Raw genomic sequence first — 22,857 nt, forward strand, 5'->3', positions numbered from 1 at the left:
TACGGGAAAGTAACAGTAATCTAATTACCGTTTTTGCAATAGTAATCCCTTACTTTACTCGTTACTTGAAAAAAGTAATCAGATTACAGTAACGTGTTACAAGTAACGCGTTACTGCCCATCTCTGGTCATCAGGATAGGGATTTGTGTTGGTGTTTAGGGCTGTAGCCTCAGGTTTATATTGTGAACGGTAATAATGTGAACGTGTTTTTCAGATAATTTTAAATAGTAAAATTAAAGTAATGAGTAGTATAACAAACATCTTTATCCTGTTTGTAATGAAGTAATGTACTGCATTACTTTAAAGAAAAGCGTTCTTTGCAATATGTGCAATAATTACTTTTTTTGAGTAATGATCCCAAAACTGATCACAACAAAGAGGCTCTGACATGTACAAACATTTGAGCATACAGCATGTAATTAATTAGCATGATTTTAATGTCTTTGATTTGCTGCTTAGAGATGGTGGTGACTCTCACATTGGAGACAATGAGATTGATAAGTGAAACAAGAACTGGGATTACTAAATTGTTATCAATTCCCATCCCTAGTGACAATGATGTCCTAGTTGGTGGAGGAGGCCACCTCCTTGGACTGACAGAAACTGGTAACAACCACAACCCTTTTTGCTTTTCTCCAAAACACAGGAATAAATTTGGGGTTTGGGGCTAGGATTGTGATTTTCAGTAATGATGACTTGGATATCAGTGAATTAAGATGCTACAGCTTTACTTTGACTTTATTTATCCCTCTTGTAGCTGTCGCATTGAAATGTAATTATTATGTGATTGCAATGTTCAAAATTTGGTGTTTAATCTGGATTCATGTTGTGTTGTCGCCACCTACTGGTGGGCCTGAGTGTGGCGCTTTGTGGTGCGCATGCTTTGGGGTGAGGCTCAATTAAGCGCACGTGTCACCAGAGACTGAAGGCTCGAGCCAGAAAGAGAATGCTAGCCTGTGCAAAGGGTGGAAATATAGACGATATGGACTACAATTGCTCATGAATGTTCAGTAGAAAGGCGCACACGGTATGTTGGTGCATTTACTTTGTGTGTATGTTTTATTTGAGTTGTAATTTTTGTTCTGCTGATGTAATATCCGTGTTTTTCATTGATCATTTCACCATAGTTTTTCACGGTGTTTGCTGGTGAAAAGAAGATTAAAATACTGGCTGAACATCAGTTGGAGCATGGCCCTTTATTCTACTTCGAACATGAAAAACCTTCAGGAGCAGTTACAGTGAAAAACGTGGCCTGTTATGGAGCAAGCAGCCAGAGCCCTGCACGCCATTCTTCCAAGACGGCAGCCCACGTGGAAGAGTAGACTGTGAGTTCTTACATCAGCGAAACGTTTGAACTGCATAAAGAGATCTAAGAAAAGGCCAAAAAGAAAATTGTATGGTGTAGATATTGTACATTTGTTCATTTATTGAAAGTTTATTACTGTGCTGTTTGATATTTAAGGTAGTGTACTCTGGGTAAGTTTCCTTTTATTGTTCTAAGTTGTTGGTTCAAAACATTGTAATGGAGCAGAGTACACAAGAAACTCATATCCTTGAGCAAATACTTATAGCCTTAGAAGTTGAAAAGGCACAGTTAGAAAAGAAATTAGAAACTGAACTTGAAGATGCAGAAAGAGAAGAAGTTGAAGCACGCATAGGAGAAATTTATGGAGACCTTGAAATACACAAAATAGGGCTGCCTCAGCCATCATCTAAACCTGACGCAGAGGTGAGACGGACAGACCGTCAAAGGCAACTAACAGAAAAAATGCGTGAGTTTAAACAGACAGAGATAACAAGCAAAGAAAGAAAGTTTATGTCAACATATTTAAACTTTAAGGCAGAAATTCAGCTCACTAGGTCCAAACTTAAAGAAGAATGTTCTAAAGCAGAATTAGCTGAAATGATCAAGTCAGTAGAAAAATGTGAGTTAGACCTACAGCAAGATTATGTGGCTTTACGTGCACTGACTACACCATCTCAAGATATGAGAAGAAAGATGGATAGCTGTACTTCAGTTTCTGCTGAGATGATGATACTTCTGAAAAGGCGTTACGCAGATGTTGACAAAGAGTTTGATGCAGGAGCTGTAAAAGAATCACTCCTTCAGTTACTCCAAAGAGAAGGTGCAGAATCAATTTATGGCTCAACTGTGTCTAGAGCTGGAAGAAATAGCCAGCACAGCCATAGTCAGCAAGGAAGTCATGTATCTGCAAGGAAAGCAGAGGCAGCAGCACGACTGGCATCAAAGCAAGCTGAAATAAACAGAGAAATGGAAATATCTGCCCGGAGAAAGGAGATATTAGCTCAACAAGAGCAATTGAAAATGTTGGAAAATCAAAGAGATCTTGAGGTCATTCAGGCAGAATACAATGTATATGCTGAAGAGGAATCAAAAATGAATGCTGAAATAAGAAATTGTGAAGTAAGGAGTACTTTGTCTTTCAGCCAGCTTCCTAAACCACTTAGCAGTCCCCCATGCACCCAAGTTCCTCAGAGCACTGCACCTCCTCACTCTGAAGGTAAATTCATCCTGACCTCACAAAGTGTTCACGCCCCTCACTATGATACTCAAGTGGTGCCAAAAGAAAGTGAGCTCTCTCTGGTGCAGGCATTAAAAGAGTCCTTAGTAATGTCTAGACTCCCAGTGCCAGAGCCGTTTACATTTACAGGAGACCCACTTAAATTTGTTGAGTGGAGCACTTGCTTTAAGGCGCTTATCGAGACTAGCTGCACAGATTCAGCCCATAAGCTGTTCTACTTGAAGAAGTACATTGGTGGAGAAGCTCTCTGTGTTTTAGAAGGGACATTTTATCGAAGTGACGAGGAAGCTTACAAACAAGCTTGGGATGCTCTGAACAAACGCTATGGACACCCATTTGTAGTTCAAAGAGCCTTTAGGGGAAAACTAAGCAGTTGGCCAAAGATTGGTCCAAAGGAGTCACTTAAATTGAGAGAGTTTAGTGATTTCCTCATTTCTTGTAAGAATGCTATGCCTCACGTCCAAGGCCTCAAGGTTTTAGATGATTGTGAAGAAAATCAAAAAATATTGCTGAAACTTCCTGACTGGGCCACAACCCGCTGGAATCGTTATGTCACAAAATTACTGGATGAAGAAAAGGCATATCCAGGGTTTGCAGAATTTGCGGACTTTGTGGCTGAAGAGGCGCGTATAGCATGTAATCCTGTTTCTTCTCTGTTTGCCTTAAAAAACACATTTGAAAAACCTGAGAAAGAACAAAAACGTCTGAAGGCCAGTGTCCTGGTGACATCAGCAAATGGGTCTAAAGATGTGAAGAACACAACTCCAGTTCAGAGCCAAAGAAAATCAAAACCCAACCCTTCCTCAACTCAGAACAAACGGAAACTTGAATGTATCTGCTGCAAGCAAAATCATTTTATCTATAAATGTGCAAAGTTTACAGCAATGCCGCTTGAAGAAAAGAAACAGTTTATTAGGGACAACAATATGTGCTTTGCTTGTCTGCGAGTCGGCCACATTTCCAAAAACTGTCGACAGAGAGCAACATGTAATGTCTGCAGACGAAGCCACCCTTCTCCTCTCCATGAAGATCCTCCACTGGGAGATGAACCTGAACCACCATCAGAAGAGGAGAATGCAGCCACCGTATCGTGCAGTGTGAGAGTGGGCAACAATGATTGCACTTCAATGATTGTTCCAGTGTGGCTTTCTTCATCAGCGAAGAATCAAGAGACATTGGTTTATGCTCTGCTAGACACCCAAAGCAGCAACACATTTATTGACCAAGATATTTGTGAAAAGATACAGGCAAGCAGGGAACCAGTGAAGCTAAAGCTGACAACAATGACTGACAGGTGTTCGATTGTACCTAGTCAAAGAGTGGATGGACTGAGGGTAAGAGGGTACAACTCAAAAAAGTACATTGACTTGCCACCAACCTACACTCAAGAGTACATTCCATTGGAGAAACACACTATTCCAACTCGAGAGACAGCAAAGAAGTGGCCCCATCTACTTAGCATTGCAAATGAAATGCCAGATCTCTTGGACTGTCCTATAGCTCTTCTCATCGGTTACGACTGTGCAAGAGCACTAAAGCCAAGGGAAGTCATACCAGGAAATGATTATGATCCCTATGCAATAAAGACAGACTTAGGGTGGAGTATCGTGGGAGCCATTAAGCCATGGAAAAGTTCGATGGAAGCAGCAGGGATCTGTCATCGTGTCACAGTAAAGGAGCTGCCATCTGTCACACCTGCTTCTGTGATTAAAGCACTTGAAATTGACTTTCTGGACACAAACCATAAAGAAGGGAGTGTATCTCAAGAGGACATTCAGTTTCTAGAGATGCTGAATGAGAACATTCACTACAATGAGGAAGGCCATTTAGAAATGCCTCTGCCTTTTAGAGAACGCCCACAGCTTCCAAATAACAAGCAGCTTGCAATGTTTCGCTTGAAACGTTTAAAAGGAAAAATGGATAAGAACCCAAAGTACAAAGAAGACTACATCAAGTTCATGAATAGTGTCTTTAAAGATGGTGATGCAGAGGAAGCAGATGGCACATCAGGTAGTAACACATGGTACATTCCGCACCATGGCGTGTATCATCCCAGGAAGCCAGAGAAAATTCGAGTTGTTTTCGACTGCTCTGCTAAACACGAAGGCATCTCTTTAAATGACCACCTACTCACAGGCCCAGACTTGATTAATGCTCTGGCAGGGGTTTTGTGCAGATTTCGAGAGCATCAAATAGCAATTATGTGTGATGTGGAAAAAATGTTTCATCGCTTTCATGTCAACCCAGAGGATCGAGACTTCTTAAGGTTTCTGTGGTGGAAGGACGGGAATACAGATACTGAGCCTAAGGAGTATCGCATGCGAGTGCACATTTTTGGAGCGGCATCATCACCGGGATGTGCTAACTATGGCATGAAGTATCTCGCCAGGGAACAAAAAAAGGACTACCCGCTGGCAGCCAGATTCATTCACAAAAACTTTTATGTGGATGACGGGCTAATCAGCATTGATTCAGTCAGGGAAGCCAAGCAGCTGGTCTGTGAAGCACAAGAGGTCTGTGCAAAAGGGAAACTGCGCTTGCACAAATTTGCATGCAACAACAAGGAGGTCATGAGCATTATCCCAGAAACAGAACGAGCCAGCAAGACCAAAGATGTAAACCTGAACTACTCTGTAATTCAAATGCAAAGTGTGCTGGGAGTAAAGTGGAACATAGAGGCTGACGTGTTCTCATTCAGTGTAGCCCTCAAAGAAAGGCCAGCCACACGCCGAGGAATTCTAGCAACAGTTGCTAGTGTGTATGACCCGTTAGGTTTTCTCTCACCCTACATTTTGACAGGAAAACAAGTACTCCAGGAAATGTGCAAACGCGGAGTGGGATGGGATGATCCTATTCCTCCGGCACTAGAGACCAAATGGAAAGCATGGCTCGGTGACTTGGAGAATCTAAAAAGGATTGAAATACCAAGATGCCTTGTTCCTGAGAACTTCGGCAAGGTCAAAAAAATTGAGCTGCATCATTTTTCGGATGCCAGCAGCAGTGGCTATGGACAATGTTCATACATCAGGATTGTTGCTGATAAGAACGTGCATTGTGCACTGGTCATGGGTAAAGCCAGAGTGGCACCCACAAGAATAATCACTATCCCACGCCTTGAGCTCACTGCAGCTGCAGTTTCTGCAGCTGTAAGTAACTTCCTCAGGTCAGAGCTCGAGCGGAAAATTGACGAGGAGTTTTTCTGGACAGATTCTAAAGTGACGCTTGGATACATAAAAAATGATGCTCGTCGCTTTCATGTCTTTGTGGCAAATCGAGTTCAGAAAATAAGAGACTCTACTGATCCGAAGCAATGGTTTTACATTGAATCTGATCAAAATCCAGCTGATCACGCGTCTAGGGGCCTCAAGGTGGCAGATCTGCTAAGCTCGAATTGGCTCACTGGACCTAAATTCCTATGGGAAAGGGAAATTGTCACAAACCAACATTCCCCTGATCTTCTTGTTGGGGACCCAGAAGTAAAGGTCCTGAAAACAAATGCCCTTGAAGAAAACAGCTTTCTTGAGAGGTTCTCAAGATTTTCCAATTGGGATACAGCTCTTAACGTTGTGGCAAGAATTAAAAGACTTGCAAGGAGAGATAACTCAGGACCCATTAGTGTAAAAGAAAGACAAATGGCTGCCTTTGTACTCCTCCAGGCAGCACAGAGGGAAGCCTTTAAAGAAGAGCTCAAATGGTTCAGTCAAAACTCAGCTGGACTACCAAAAACTCATAAAATGTATCAACTTGATCCTATTTTGGTAGACAACCTGCTTAGGGTTGGAGGAAGGTTGAGAAAATCCTCAGCATCATTTGCATTGAATCATCCAGTAATCCTTCCAAAGGAAGGCATTGTCACACAACTCGTTCTTGACCACTGTCACAAGAAAACGCAACACCAAGGCCGAGGCCAAACTCTGAACAAACTCAGGGAAAGTGGCTATTGGATCATAGGTGGCAGTAAGGTAGTGGCCAAATGCATTAAAGGGTGTGTCAATTGTAGAAAAGTGCGTGGGCCAGCTGAAGAACAACGCATGGCTGACTTGCCATTTGACAGAGTGGATCCTTCGCCCCCATTCACCTACACTGGAGTTGATGTTTTCGGCCCCTTCTATACGAAACAAGGTCGAAAGGAATGGAAGAGGTATGGCCTTTTGTTTACGTGTTTAAGCTCGAGAGCCGCGCACATTGAGATGTTGGAGGATCTCTCCACTGACGCATTTATAAATGCTTTAAGATGCTTCATAGCAATCAGAGGCACAGTCAGACAGATTCGTTCTGACCAAGGGACAAATTTTGTCGGAGCTAAGAACGAGTTCAAGAAGGGTCTGTTGGAATTAGACAAGGAGATGATTTCTACTTATCTAGCTAAAAACCAGTGTGACTTTCAAATGAATGTTCCTGAAGCTAGTCACAGAGGAGGCATTTGGGAACGACAGATCCGCACTGTTAGGAATGTCATGAGTTCTGTCCTAGCCCAAGCCACAGGGAGGTTGGATGACACCTCATTGAGAACTTTCTTCTATGAGGCCATGTCAATTTTGAACCATCGTCCACTCACTACTGATACAATCAATGACCCCAACAGTGCTGAGCCTTTGACGCCTAATCATTTGCTCACAATGAAAGAGTCTGTGCCACTTCCGCCTCCTGGTAGATTTGTAAGAGAAGATTTGTACGCCAGGAAGAGGTGGCGGAGGGTGCAATATTTAACAGAGTTGTTCTGGAGCAGGTGGCGCAAGGAATACCTAACCAGCATTAGTTTAAGACAACGATGGCATACTCCTAAACAAAATGTACAGGTTGGAGATGTAGTGATTTTAAAGGAGGACAATATTCCAAGAAATGAGTGGAAATTGGCAAGGGTGGTTGAAGCCAATGAAGATGATGATGGTTTAGTGCGGACGGTTAAGATCCAAATAGGGCAAAAGGATCTGGGAAAGAAAGGTGAACGTTTGAAACAAGTCTCTTTTCTTGAGAGACCAGTTCAGAAACTAGTGGTACTAGTTAAAGGGTCTAAACTACAGTGAAGTAGTACAAGGGTTAAGAACACAAACATAATATGTGATCTATAAGTTTATTTAAGAAGTGTTTTTTTTTGTAACATAAGTTGATGTTTGATTGTCAATTTATTAAAAATTACAGGATTTAATTTTGTTTAACACATGTAAATAGAAATCCTTTGTAATTTTGGTGGCAGTGTAGCTGTCGCATTGAAATGTAATTATTATGTGATTGCAATGTTCAAAATTTGGTGTTTAATCTGGATTCATGTTGTGTTGTCGCCACCTACTGGTGGGCCTGAGTGTGGCGCTTTGTGGTGCGCATGCTTTGGGGTGAGGCTCAATTAAGCGCACGTGTCACCAGAGACTGAAGGCTCGAGCCAGAAAGAGAATGCTAGCCTGTGCAAAGGGTGGAAATATAGACGATATGGACTACAATTGCTCATGAATGTTCAGTAGAAAGGCGCACACGGTATGTTGGTGCATTTACTTTGTGTGTATGTTTTATTTGAGTTGTAATTTTTGTTCTGCTGATGTAATATCCGTGTTTTTCATTGATCATTTCACCATAGTTTTTCACGGTGTTTGCTGGTGAAAAGAAGATTAAAATACTGGCTGAACATCAGTTGGAGCATGGCCCTTTATTCTACTTCGAACATGAAAAACCTTCAGGAGCAGTTACACCTCTCTTGTATCCCTTATTGTCCAACTCTTTCTTTTTCTTCTCATTCTTTATTATATTCTGCTCTTTTAGTTATCGTTTCCTCTCAAAGCATTGCGCAGACTCCTCCAGAACTCCTCCCTCTTCTCTTCCTCCTGTGGCCACTCTAGGTAGGTGGTGGAACTCATCAGTTTGCGCAGTTTGTAGAAGCGTTTGGGGACATCATCCTTCGACAATGGCTCTAGTAGGATCAAAATGGCTGCCTCACCAGTGGCTTGACCATCAAAAAGCCAGAAGTGAGAGAAGTCAAGCTCATAGCGGCACCAGTCAGACTGCACAAAATTCTCGGAGAGGATGAAGACAGTTCTCCGACTGCGTTCGATAGCATTCATGATGTTGTCCACAATCCATTGTCCAGGAAGGAAATCCCGCTTGTGAAGGCAGAGAGTCAAGGGCCGGTGGGATGTTGACCTAGTCCCAGAGCTGCTTTCACTGTTGAAGTGAAGAAAAAAGCAGCTTTCAGCCTTTCTACTTTCTAATTTGGTATACAGCGTATAAGCCAGAGACTGCACAATCAAAATAATTAATATACTTTAAGTTTTGCAATCATTTCATGAGTTTAAATCTGTATGATTTAAAAAATGGTTAATGCAAGAATTTTAAAAACTCTATTAAACTTGCTTTGATAACACATTGTTTGGACTCAGATCTTGATCAAAGATCTTCCATGTCAAGTGTTCTACATCACCCCAAAATTTAGGTTATTAAAAAATGGAAGCTTTTTAAAGAGGTTGATACACCCAGTTTGGAAGTGTTTCAGTTTATTTAGGTTAAACTATGTTTGAAACCCAATTTTGTCTTCTTAACAGTCATTAACAGTAGCCAAAAGCTCTAGTTACTTATATCATGCAGCATTTACACAGAGAGCAGTTTCATTGTCGGATGTCAGAACTACCCTTTTAAAAAATGCCAGATAGCTGTATTTGTTCAGAAAAACTACACTGAAACCTTTATTACTGATGAACACAGTAATGACAATATGGACACTTTGGCTGAAATTATGTCAAATAATATCACAAAAACTGATGAACTTACCTTGGCTCCTCTAGCTCAGGTACCAAAAAATTTTCCACCCAGCCAGCATCTCTTTCACTGTAGGAAACAAAGGCATCAAAGGATATCAGGGCTTCTGTGTCTGCCTTATCTCTGCGTTGCTGCCGTTGTCGAGAATTACGCTTGGTCTTGAGCCATGCCCAGATCATCTTGAGGTACCAAAAGGCATGGATGCGCCACAGCACCACAGACAGCAGAGTGGCTACAAACAACGCCAAGCCACAGCTCACTGACACAAACAAAACCTGATGGCACATGACAACTGAGAGTCGGACTTGATCCACTGGCTGTCCATGTAGATAGAAAGGGTAGTCACAGATGTAGCTGTCCACTCCATCTGTCAGTTGTATACCTCCACCTTCTCGGAGTTCCAACTGGACAAAGCTGACAAAGTCACAGGAGCAGACAAACTTATTCTGACCAGCCTGGAGGTTATCGAGTCGCTGGTATGACTGGAGGTCTGTTTTGCCAAACATGTTCAGGGTATTTGACTGTGGAAATAAAATGTGTATCATAATGGAAACACTACGAGGATCAGAAGCATAAACATATGATCTGACTTATTACCTGGATGGTCAGGGTTTGTAGATTGGGGAAGGATAGCCCAGAGGGCAACCTCAGAAACTTGTTGCCAGAGAGATACAGTTCCCTGAGTACAGGCAGAAGTAGAGTGAAATCTTTAAGGTTGTTGTTGCTCAAATCCAGCACCTGTAAAGAATAAAGCATAAGGGAAAAAAAAATAGGTTGCCAGGTCAATCTGCCAGGTCAATACATGGTCTTCATACCTCCAGGGTTTGGGGTAGACAGGGGGTAATGGCTGTGAACTTTGCCCCGGAGATGTTTAGGAATCGCAGGGTGGAAGGCCAAGGACAGCTTGAGGGCATGAAGCTGTAACCGGTCCTACTAATATCCAGGTGTGTCAGTTTAGAGAACTTTGTGACCAGTCGGCTCACGGTGGACAAAGACTGGACAGAAATGGGGAATGAAAGATGGAAAGTACTTGTCGTCATCAATCCTCAGTATTCTTGAATACTTGTAGGTAACGCAGATTTTATTAAAGTTTCATACTTCACCTTCAGAGCATTTCCACTGAAGTTTAAAACTCGAATGTCCTTCAAAGTTTGTGTTGTACCACAAAGCGTCTCCTCCAGAGTCAGGTCCGTCAGAAGGTTGTCGGACAGGTCCAGATACTGCAGGTTCTTCAGCAGATGGGACGTAAGACAAGGCATCACAAACACCTAAAGGAAAGAACCAAAACTCGTCAATATGACTGCAAAGTGGGAAGCTGTAAGGTAAGTATTTTCCTTCAGTTTGCATTATAACTCCAACATCCGTCCACAAGACAGACATGTTAGGTAAACTGTTGATTCTTATTTGGCCACAGGTCTGATTGTGAAAACGAATAGTTATCTGTCTCTCTTTGTTAGTCTTGCAACAGACTGGATACCTGTCCGAGGTGTACCCTGCTACCCTATAAGGTGGGATAGTCTCCGGGCCCCTGCATGACCCTGGATTAGCCAAATTAAAGAAAAATGGTGGACAGCTGTAAATATTGCATGCACAGGAAACAGGGGCCTTTTTGGCAATCATTTCCATTTCCATGTACAATGCAGAAAACAGTATGAACAAAGTATATTGTAGCAACTATCAGGTAAAAAAGTTTCATGTAGAAACTTGAAAGAACATCCAACTACCCTGCAGGGCATTATAAACATGTTTGCAAGTATCCTTAGTTTGATTTTATGTCTCCTGAAGAGGTTAACTCTGTAAGGAAAACTTAAAATGAAAGGGATGTGTTGATACAATCTATAATATCAGTAAATAGTTCAACAAATCTCTGGCTTTGCTTTCATCTGCACTAGGGTCAGAGAAAATAAAAACAAGAGTTTTTAGATGAAATGGCCATCTTCATCTATGGTATGTATAAACAGTATATACAAGTAAAACTTATAAGCTAAAACCTTTCTCTTGAATACATGCTGATCTGAAAATTATCCACATCTTCACACAAACTCCACAAAAGCCAAACTCACAGATGACCTAAAGATAAGTAAAAAAATAAACAGACCATCTAGGTGTCTGTTTATGTTCCGGTAGAAAAGATTTGTTTTAATTTCATCTTACTAATTTTTTTTTTGTCAGCTTAAAAAAATCCATCTTCAACTGAAAACAGTGAACTCAAGGCTTTCAAAATCATAGTTGATCACTGTATGGATATCCTGAAAAAATGTCTCTAGAGAGTAAACTAATCAGTATTTTCCATAGATTTGTTCTCCATCATCCATCCAAGATGGCGCCGCAGATGGCAGCCTCGGTACTGCGCTCTCTCGCACTTTTCTTGTTTCTGTTCATTTTCTGCGCTTTTGGTCACTCAGACTACATCACTTTCTCCAGAGAACAACTGCTAAACATCAGGCAGTCATCTCACTATAGTTCTTATCCATTTTTCACAAACCCGGAAAGTTTTTTGGAGATTTTAGTTGGAGGCGCAGCAGCTCTCTGTGGCTCCTGGAGAAGCCACAGAGAGCGACGGGGGAGTCGCGCTGGTGAAGCAAACAAAGACCTGGCCAACGAGTTAAACACTTTCTATTGCAGGTTTGAGACGGACAGACTCCCACGCCCCACCCTCCCCTCCCCAGGGACATTGCTTCAGACATTGACCCCCAACACACCTTCCACCTCTCCCCCCTTCACCCTGCCCCTCCCCAATCAAGACTCAACGACCACCCCCACCCTCCCCAATCCAGACTCAACGACCACCACCACCCTCCCCAATCCAGACTCAACGACCTCCACCCCCCTTTCCTCCTCCCTGAAACTCAGAATACACACTCAGGATGTGAGCCGACTATTCCAGAAACAGAAGCCCAGGAAAGCCCCCGGACCAGACGGCGTCTCACCCTCCTGCCTCAAAACCTGTGCTTAACAGCTGGCTCCCATCTTTACTCACATCTTCAACAGATCCCTGGAGCTGTGTGAAGTTCCCTCCTGCTTCAAACACTCCACCATCATCCCTGTTCCCAAGAAACCCACCATCACAGGACTTGAATGACTACAGACCTGTCGCCTTGACGTCTGTGGTCATGAAATCCTTCGAACGACTGGTGTTAGCCCATCTGAAAGACATTACTGGCCACCAGCTGGACCCTCTGCAGTTTGCCTACCGGGCAAACAGGTCGGTGGATGATGCAGTGAACATGGGGCTGCATTACATCCTGCAACACCTTGACAGGATCCTGGAACTTATGCCAGGATCCTGTTTGTGACTTTAGTTCGGCTTTTAACACCATTGTGCCTGAACTTCTTTCCTCCAAACTCTCCCAGCTCAGCGTGTCACCAGCTACCTGTCAGTGGATCACCAGCTTCCTGACAGACAGAAAGCAACAAGTTTGGCTGGGGGAGATCACCTCTGAAACCCGGTCCCTCAGTATTGGTGCCCCTCAAGGATGTGTCCTCTCACCACTACTGTTCTCCCTCTACACTAACGACTGCACCTCCAAGAACTCGGCTGTCAAACTCCTAAAGTTTGCAGATGACACCACTGTCATTGGCCTCATTCAAGATGGTGATGAGTCTGCATACCGGCAGGAAGTTGAGCGGCTGGTACTCTGGTGCAGTCAGCACAATCTGGAGCTGAACACTCTTAAGACTGTAGAGATGACAGTGGACTTCAGGAGACATCCCTCAACTCTACTCCCCCTCACCATATCAGACAGCCCTGTGTCAACTGTGAAGACCTTCAAGTTCCTGGGTACAACCATCTCCCAGGACCTGAAGTGGGAGACCAACATCAACTCCATCCTCAAAAAGACCCAGCAGAGGATGTACTTCCTGAGACAACTGGGGAAGTACAGTCTTCCACAGGAGCTGCTGATCCAGTTCTACACTGCGGTCATTGAGTCTGTCCTGTGCTCCTCCATCACAGTCTGGTATGGAGCAGCCACTAAACAGGACAGGAGCAGACTGCAGCGGACTGTACGGACAGCAGAAAGGATCATCGGCGCCCCCCTGCCCTCCATCCAGGATCTGTACCTCTCAAGAACCAGGAAACGAGCAGGGAAAATCATCACAGACCCCTCACACCCTGCACACAGACTTTTTGATCTGCTGCCCTCTGGCAGACGGTACAGAAGCCTGCAGACCAGGACCACCCGACATAGGAACAGTTTCTTTCCCCTCGCCATCTCCCTTCTTAACAGTTGACCTGTCACACTGCTCCCACTGCTCCCACTGCCACTGCCAGACTGCAGCTGTACCTTATGTACATTCTGTAGTATTCATTTCACCTCATTTCATTTCTGTATTCTATGTATATAAGTTTAGATTCGTTATTTATAGTTGGTTTACACAGCTTTGTGTATGTATGTGTAATGTGTATATATAGACACGTGTGTGTGTGTGTGATTTACATTGCTGTGCTTGAGAGCCACCATCTACCGGAACCAAATTCCCTGTATGTGTCTGCACATATACTTGGCCAATAAACACGATTCTGATTCTGATTTTGAAAATGTTACACAAGCAGCATACATTACAGAGCTGGTCACTTTAGAGACTGGCATTTTAATAGCATTTTTTTAAAATAAACATTTCAAAATATTTACAGCACAATCAGCTGTTCTGCATCAAATTTGATGCCACACAAATTATTTGTGCCACTCCAAAAATAATTTCTGTCTACTATGAAATAAAGGAGAACAACAGCCTGATACCTGCAGTCCTGACAACAGGAGATGTATCACTGCTGTAACACCTGTAATATTCAGCAGTCGCCTCATTGTTCTGACACACACAAAACTATTGACTACACTACACACTAACTACACAAGATTTGCGCTAAACGTCACAAATCTCTCACATCTCAAAACACCGCCATCACTCCTAAAACTTCCCCCGTTTCTTAACAACTTGCCATATCATTTTTTGATTGGTCGACATCTCCAGTGGTTGTACACGTTGTCATTAACGTGGCTTCACTCCACATCAGCCACGCCGCTTTGCTAGCTAAAACACCGGTGTGGGCACATTAGGACGCTGTCATAGCCTGTCAACAACGTTGATTAGCTCCGTATATACGAATGTGAATCACATCATTGGCTGGACTATGGGATAAGGTGTCATCGTTCTAATCCCATACGGGAGCAGCCAGTCACTCACTGACTAACACTGCAAAACGGAATTGTTGAAGTTTTAATTTTAATTTCAATTCAGGTTAGATTTTTTCTTTGTGTGCAACGCAGACTTTCAGTGCGCAGAGACCGTGCCAGCAGAGGGAACATTGTCAATCGTAAGTTTCCCTCCTCTTTAAATTTTCTCTGAAGAGTAGCAACATGTGGGTCTCAAAAAACTCTCAAATGACCTGAAGACAAAGACTGTTCACCATCATGGGAAGGATACAGAAGGGGAAGGATACAGAAAGCTGTCTCAGAGATTTAAGCTGTCTGTTTCCACAGTTAGGAACATACTGAGAAAATTATTTTTACCTTGGCGTTTATGACAGACACCCTTCTTGGATACTCCAGCAGAAAACCCAATTGTAGAAGTGAGGTAAATTTGTAGACATCCAGAATTACAAGGTTACGGATGTAGAACTCATCTATGCTTCTGTGATCAGTTTGGCTAGCTTTCCCCCACCTAACCCCAACCAAAAAAAGACAAGTTTGTTGTTTTCAATTTCCTGTATAATACACAAACGTTTCTTTTGAACCAAAGTTGCTAACTGGGACATATGCCAAAAAGATAATGTGCTTCTTTCCTACCAGCCTTCGCCCATCAGTGTGACATCTTCTATGGTAAGTTTGGTCAGTGGAACTCCATCTAATACCACCAGGAAGTCAACAATAGCCTCGTCAGACACAGAAACATTATGTAGGGTCAAATACCTGAAGAGTTACAACACAGAGGAAGAATAGGTTTGTTTGTTTCCCAGTTTGTTAGAATATTAGTTTTACCCAAGTAGAAGTGATGTCCATACCTGATCCTCCTTTTGGCTGCCTTACTAAAGGGCTGAACAGACTGAACTCCATTCAAATTGATGTCTTTCAGAATGATGGGTGTCTCAGGATATGACACATCATCAATCATAGACCCAGCCAAGGTCACATTTGTTAGAAAAGGACCATGGAGACTCAAGGTGACATGACCTATCGGCCAAATGTGTGCTAATGTACCAGCGTCATAGCTGCAGAAGCAAGATACAGAAGCTAAAAGTTGAGGATACGTGAAAAGGAAGACAGTATACACAATAATAAAAGCATCAGATATTGATTTGTATATTTAGTAAAAGCACATAGAGAAGTGTTGGTTTGTTAGCCCAAATAAGTATAAAGAATCTATAAAAATAGACCATAACCAACACATTTTAAAGAACTTTTTTAAAAAAGTAACTTTTATATATAACTGAAATTATATATAAAAGAGTTATGCCATAAATATGAGTCTTTAAAGATGTCTCTTAGTTATTCTTCATTATTTTGACACACATTTCTGAAGTTGAGATGGAAACGGTTACATTTTGCAATAGCAAAGAAAATTCATAAAGCGTGTTGATTCATTAACCTACTAAGTAACTTACGTTTAGCCATCTATAGCCACCTATAAAAATGTATTCATAGCCTCACTACAGTTAACCATAAACAAAAGACTCAAGGCAGTTAGAATAAAGGACACTAATTTGAATCTACCACCACTAATAAAGACAGTAACTTAACACCACTACCAAAACCCGTGCAAACCTGGTCAGGTTGTTTGCATGAACAGTTAACTCCTCCAGCTGGGTGACTCCAGACAGATCTCCTCTCCGGAGCTCCTTCAGAGAAGGACCTCCAAGGGCCAGCTTCCTTAGTCTGACTAGGGCCCCAAATACTGGAGGAGAACCGAGGTAACTAGATGAGAGCACAGGAAAAGAAAATAACCATAATGTAATAATAATAATAATAATAATAATAATAATAATAATAATAATAATAATAACTTACGTTTTTTTTTTTTTTGTCTTGTCACAATTTTGGTACCTTTAGCTTATTACCTGTATGGGTTGTTGAGTAGGTTGAGCTGCTGCAGAGCTTCCAGCTTGCTGAACCATTTGTGGTTGAGCATAGTCAGCTGGTTGTAAGAGAGATCCAGCTGTTCCAGGCTCCACAGAGAGTCAAAAGCTGATGGATGGATCTCAGCTAAGCCATTGCCTGGAGGATAGTAACATCTATCTTAAAACAAATTGTAAACACATTTTATTGATGAAAATCAAACACTGAATTGAAATCCCAGAGCTCTGCCAAGTCTTTTTTGTAGCAACTGGAAAACAAACAAGTAAAAAGTAACTGTAGCAGATAAAGGATTTGTAATGACTTGTTACAAAACATCATAATGTCATTGGGAGCCCTTGTTCATGGCACACTTTGTTGTAAAGTAAATATTTAAATAGATAACAAGACTTTGGATCAAGTTTTTCACAATCATAGTTCACATTTTATGCATGACTGCCTCCCCCCAGAGTCTTCAAGTGAGAGTGTGATGATGCCATGCACTTAACCTGAAATCACCTTTTCAATGTTTTAAAGTAAATTTCAGGACAAGGTTTCATGGCCATCGTGTCCCTTGACGTGCATAATTTACACATCCAAATGTATATACTTTGGTAGACTTTCACCCAGTCGGACTATCACTACAACATGACTTCTGGCTTCAAATTACATCCCTTATGACTAAAACATGCAACCACAAATCCAAATGACTCCCATTATTTAAAAAGAAAAAAAAAGATTTTTGTCAAATTTTAACTTGCAACAACACCTGCACAATACAGAGTGAGTAGACAAAACCAGTATTTTGTCCATTGGGATATGCTGATGATCCTACTAGTTACAGAAAAAGCAGATAAAAAGGCTGAAATAGTCTCACTTTTCAAAATAAAATGTTGTCAAAAGAATATTTTTTATAGTTAGCTGTTGGTATTCTTCTCACTTTTTTCCATCAGCACAGCTTGCCCCTCCACCAACACCCACTCAATCAATACTTTATGTGTTACCGTGGAGATCAAGAACCTTCAGTTGCATGTGGCCCGTCAGGTCATCATTCATCACAGCTGTTATTTTATTAAAGGAAAGATCAAGACTCAAGGCACTGCCTGTTACAGTGGGAACACTGGTGAATCCACTGTGGGAGCAGTTACAGAAGAGCTGCTGGTTGCAGTGATCGCAGGATGGCTTCTTGTTGTCTGTGTTCAACCTCTGGCCCCAGCTCTCAGAGAGGAAGAGGAGGACGAGGATGAAGGAGAGAGCAGAGGAGCAGCTGGTTGGACGTCTCATGCTGCATGAAATCAGTGAAGAACATGAAGTAGTGTTTGAGATGATTTATAAATCAGGGAGAAAGTGAGTCATACTTCTCAGACTGCAAAGGACCCACACACAGAAGTGAAAGAACAACAGGGAAGAAGCACAATTTCAAAGAGGAAGCCTAAAAAGTTTCATTCACAACACAATTCTGCAAAAGTGAAAGGTGTTATCAGAAAACAGAGATGTCTTCAGCTTCTCACACACCCTACACCTAATGGTTCCATCTGTTAAAGCATAAGCACATGAAGTTTTCAGTCATGTCGCAAATAACAGCCTCCATTCTTATGGCTCCAGGGTATTGATCTTCTTTGAACAAAGCCAGTGCATTGAAATCAGAGCAGGAAGCAACAAATATCATCTCAAAGCATTGACTTGTCAGCATTTTATATTTATACATTTATAGAGCAGTTCATCCCATGGGAAAAATAAATGAAAGAACCTTTGCACCTTTCACTCCAGAAATAGCAAATGCTTGTCTAATATTTGTGCATTTTTCATACATTAATCACAACTCGATTCATACATTTTTACATATTATGTAAAATGTAATGTAAAATGAAAATTGTATAAAATATAACACAGATATTTGTAATTGTTTTTTAAAGTTATTTTTCCATACGGAATTTTCCAAATGTTAAAATAGAAATATGTAGTAACTGATGTGGAAACTGATGTAAAGGTGGGTCCAAAAAGCCAAATACACCACTGCAAATTTTAAACCAGGCTGCATATCCCATTAGGATCAAATTTTTGTTCTGCAAATTAACGCGGACACACACAAACAGGGATCAACACCTTCGCCAAGCTTAAAAGCTAGCTTAAACATAAAGGTGAGGTCCTAAAGAAAGGCCTGTAAGGTATATGATTTGTGTCAAGATGTTGCATTCACGGATGAGCACAGATATGAAGCTGTGGACAGGAAACCGGGGCTGAATGTGATCTGAACAGATGTACATAAATATGGCAAAAATCTGTTTCACATCCTGCAGTGAAGGTCATGTTTCATCACAGCAAAACAAATACCATATCCGGGGATTTTTGCAGGAATTCGAGGTTTCTTTGAATTTTGTCCCGGGGCTGGAATTATTTACTATTTATGTTAATAGCTTGTGACATAATTTTAATGCATTTGTACATTTCTATGCAGATGATACAATTACTTATTGTGCTCAAAACATCAAGATGGTTTTTAAAGAATTACAGCTGGCTTTTGATTTTATACAGTCAGCTGTGTCAGCTCAGACTGATTTTAATTGCTGAAAAAAACCAAGATCATGTTGTTCTCAAATAGAAACAGCATACCTGCAGTACTTACCTCTCTTGTATTTGCTCAAGACAATTTGTGTTGAAACTGTGGCTTCATACAAATACTTACAGTATTGTGATTGATAATAGTTTTTCCTTAAAGCTACATATTGACCCCGATAAACAAATTGAGGCTTAAGTTGAAGTTCTTTTTATGAAATCTTTCACTGCAAGTCAAAGGCTTGTTGCTGCCAACTTTTTACCCCTTCTGGATTATGGTGATATAATTTACATATATCTACTTATTCTCTCCATCTGTTGGATTGTGTTTATAATGGGGCATTAAAATCTATAACCAGATGTAAACCTTTAACACACCACTGTTGACTTGTCCCCACTGTCCTTATTCAGGATGGTTCATTTATATCTTCATATATTAATCTGTTTCTGGTTTACTCCCCTCTTATTTGTCAGATTACATGTTACAGAAACAGTTTAGTCATGACTCAGGACTTTATTAGATTCACCTGTTCATACAGAGCTCAGACAAAAAGCATTCTCCTCATCTGCCCCGTCTTCATGGAGTTCATCACAGAAGGACTTGCAGCACTCTCAATTGATTTCACTTGCAGACTTTAAAAATGACCTTGTGATATCATCACAGGGAACTTTTTCCTGTTTTTGACACTGTGAAAAGGTCATGCCAAATACTAATTTTTAAGGTTTTTTTTTTAAAACTTCTTTGCCTAATATACTGTATTTCCAGTTGTATTTGAACATTTCAACAAGAGCACTCAGGTAGTCCATAACTCCCCCTGAAGGGGAAACATAGAACAGCTTTATGCTAATGTCAGCATTGCTAATATGGAAATCTACTCTAGTTTATTCATCTTTGTTTTTCATTGTAAAGTCATATAATTTTGTCTTTAAAGATAATGTTTTAAAGAACTTAAAAAAGAGCTCTTTAAAACAGATTAAAACAGCTTAAAGTTGGAAAATAATTTTTTTCTAATTCAAGTGACCCTAAGCTGTAAAAACTTGGGATTTTAGGATATATTTATAAATAACTTTAACTGAGAATCTTTATGGCATCATTGTGATGTCATAGGGGATCGTATTGAGAAAATAAAAAGGTGTGTTATACAGATCTCCCCATGCCCCTACACATGATGTATTTCTCTATTTTTTTCAAGTTTAACTCTGACTTTGGGCGCTATAAATGAAGGTTATGGTCAAATGCTTAGTCAACCCAGGGACTCGTGTCCCCTAGGACTAAACATGTGCTTGTGAACTTTGAAGACGATCCATAAAATGTTGTGGGTATTATAACGTTTAAACTTATTTTCACATTTGGTGTGATCTTTATCCAATTTTCACCAAAGTTCAGTTAGCTTGAGCTGTTGTTGGTATCTACCACACTAAATTTGTGAGCGATATCTTGAAAACTGTGGATGCTAGACTGCTAAAAAACAGACAGACAGACAGACACACAAACAGAAGTGATTATATACAGTATTTCTTCCCTGAACCTGTTTCTTCTTCTTTTTTCTTCTTGTTTTTTTAAAATGAGGTGACTCAGAAACCATTGTATAGGATTGAATATTGACAATAAAGTCCTAATTAATTTCTAATTTTTTATTATTCTTATTCTTTTTCAATCCCGGTGATAGAAATGCACTTTCGGAACCTCAACTTTCACATTAAATGCAGCTACTCTGCAGTATGTCACCATAAAACTATTTTTAATATTTATCTTTTGGTGGAAGGTGGTGGATGGACATTAAGCAATCCTTAGTTTGGTGTGCAAACAGCTTTTACTGAGCCTTTTACAGCACTCAGCCCAAGTTCTTCTCCTTTTTCCTCTATCTGTGACAGAGCTAATCAGTGTATGGTATCATCACTGCTGCTGCAAAATTAAAAATAAAAACTGAAACAATCTTGTAAAAATCAGCAAAACTTTACAGCATAAAGTTTTTTTCATGGTTTGTTTTAGGATTCTGTCAGAAGTTTGTCAAAGTCTTACCTTATATTTTTGCCGAGCTGACTGCTGAAACTCGTTAAAGACAACAGGATGAGTTGAAGTGTTTTATGACTTCATAAAGAGGAAGTATAAATCTCAGGGGTGACAGCTGGAACCAAGTGTGAAAAGAGGTAGTGAGCGTGACGTGAACTTTGGGAGGAAACCTTGTGAGTGCAAAAGTTTAAAAATATATTTCAAATGTACTATTTAACTATTTTCAGACTTTCTAAACTAAAATTGGAAAATTATATTAGGCTAAGTTATATCCAGAGAAAAATAAACTGTGTTACACTTTGTTAAATTTAATCACATGTACTATTTGTTATCAGGAAAAAAAAACTGGCTGGAGAAGAACCAGTATTATAAAATTATTATCATGCACATGGTTTCAGTTCCAGAACATGCTTCAACCGCTGTGTGCACAGTACCATGACCACAATGATTTCCTGTTTCCTTTTGGCACACATAAACAACTACCATGCCGAGTTTGTAGGCGAGCATATATATTTATATATACATTAAAATTGCACTTGTCTATGTTTTAATATGATGTTACTGGATAAAGTTAATTGTAATCATATAAATAATAAATAAAATTTTATATTTATAGTGTACAGTGTCCTGTCTTCCTCCCCTCAACCCGAACCGCTTGCTGCTAAAATGGCCAGACGAGCATAAATATTTTTTGATTTCACACAGTGCTGATGATAGTTAAACTGACTAAAACTGAAAAACGGGATACAGGCGGCTCTGTTGTACATCATCATCAGTCAGCAGTAAGGGTGTACTTAGTTTTTCACGCAGACTTCTTCTGCATTTTGGCTTACTTATTAATAAATAACCTAGGGCACTGTGTCATACTTGTAGGGAAACAGACATAGCGATCTGTTTCAACGTTTCAAACTGACACCAGTCCATGTCGGGTGGGGGATCATCAGTTTCTCAAAAAATTTGAGAGACTGATGATGACAGTACACAGGGTCATTCACCATTTATTTATATCATTTTTTTTTCTCTTATGGCTCGGGATGCATTTATTACTTCTTGGCTGAACTACTGTAAAAGACTTCAGTTAATCCAATTTGCTGCAGCAAGAATACTAACAGGGACTAATATGTATTTAGTCCCTGTTAGTCTCCTATATTGGCTTTTCTTCTCTGGCTCCCTGCTAAATCCAGAGATGAATGTATACTCCTTCTCCTCTTGAATAAACAGGTAATATAAGGTCATCCTTAATGACCTTTTAGTACCATATCACCCTATTAGAGCACTTCCCTCTCAGACTGCAGGCGCTTACTTGTTGTTCCTAGTGTATTTAAAAGTAGAATGGGAGGCAGAGCCTTCAGTTTTCATGTCTGCTTTCAACCAGCTCCCAGTTTGAGACAGACACCCTCTCTACTTTTAAGATTGGGTTCAAAACTTTCTTTTTTGTTGGCATGATTTTGGTGAAATCCTCCATGTTGTTTTGCAAAATTACAGGAAACAACCTGTTTTTTTTTAAAACCAGAGTGATGTAAATGGTCGCTTAACACATTTAAATGAAAAATCACAAGACAATAAAAAGGCACAAACATGGTAAATAATTCCAGTACAGTAACTCCAATTACTGGAGGTGAGGACCAGCTACAGTTGCCCATATCAGCACGTGTCAATCACAATGCCATGAAACAACTGTGTGGCAGGGAGGATTAGGACCAGGACTCATGAGTCAAGAAATGAACTCAAAGCAGCTTTCATGCTGGAGTCTTTCATAATACAAAACTAAGATTCCAGGGAAACAGAGCAATGGAGCACACAGAACTGAAGGAGACTGCAACAAAGGACAAGTGGAGGCAATAAATATACACCAGGTAATGAGGGCAGAGGGAAAAGGTGGGAAATGCAATGGGAACACATCAGAAATAACAACACAACGAAATTTAAATTCACTACAAAGTACATA

At 40.7% G+C, this 22,857-nt stretch overlaps 2 protein-coding genes across 3 annotated transcripts; one reads left to right on the forward strand and one right to left on the reverse strand.

Moving 5' to 3' along the window:
* Nucleotides 1–416: 416 nt before the first annotated feature.
* Nucleotides 417–21,059, reverse strand: tlr2 (toll-like receptor 2). Its single transcript, XM_026163157.2, has 13 exons — nucleotides 20,919–21,059; nucleotides 17,344–17,624; nucleotides 16,345–16,501; nucleotides 16,052–16,201; nucleotides 15,292–15,498; nucleotides 15,077–15,199; nucleotides 14,801–14,951; nucleotides 10,391–10,555; nucleotides 10,103–10,282; nucleotides 9,885–10,025; nucleotides 9,300–9,808; nucleotides 8,228–8,696; nucleotides 417–748 (listed from the first exon to the last, which is right to left on the reverse strand). The coding sequence occupies exons 2-12, from the start codon at nucleotides 17,621–17,623 to the stop codon at nucleotides 8,294–8,296; spliced, it is 2,466 nt and encodes an 821-aa protein (XP_026018942.2). The 5' UTR covers nucleotide 17,624; nucleotides 20,919–21,059; the 3' UTR covers nucleotides 417–748; nucleotides 8,228–8,293.
* LOC145422414 (uncharacterized) lies at nucleotides 759–8,168 on the forward strand. 2 transcript variants are annotated; one of them, XR_013903701.1, is made up of 2 exons: nucleotides 759–1,325; nucleotides 8,116–8,168. XR_013903701.1 is itself a non-coding variant. In XM_080293779.1 (2 exons), exon 1 carries the CDS (start codon nucleotides 4,862–4,864, stop codon nucleotides 7,568–7,570), a length of 2,709 nt encoding a protein of 902 aa, XP_080149905.1. In that variant the 5' UTR covers nucleotides 4,834–4,861; the 3' UTR covers nucleotides 7,571–8,015; nucleotides 8,116–8,168. The 2 variants fall into 2 exon arrangements, 1 of the variants encoding a protein (XP_080149905.1); XM_080293779.1 differs by lacking the exon at nucleotides 759–1,325 and adding an exon at nucleotides 4,834–8,015.
* Nucleotides 21,060–22,857: the final 1,798 nt, after the last annotated feature.

Source organism: Astatotilapia calliptera, chromosome 3, assembly GCF_964374335.1.
Source record: "Astatotilapia calliptera chromosome 3, fAstCal68.1, whole genome shotgun sequence".
In the NCBI taxonomy this organism is placed as follows: Eukaryota; Metazoa; Chordata; class Actinopteri; order Cichliformes; family Cichlidae; genus Astatotilapia; species Astatotilapia calliptera.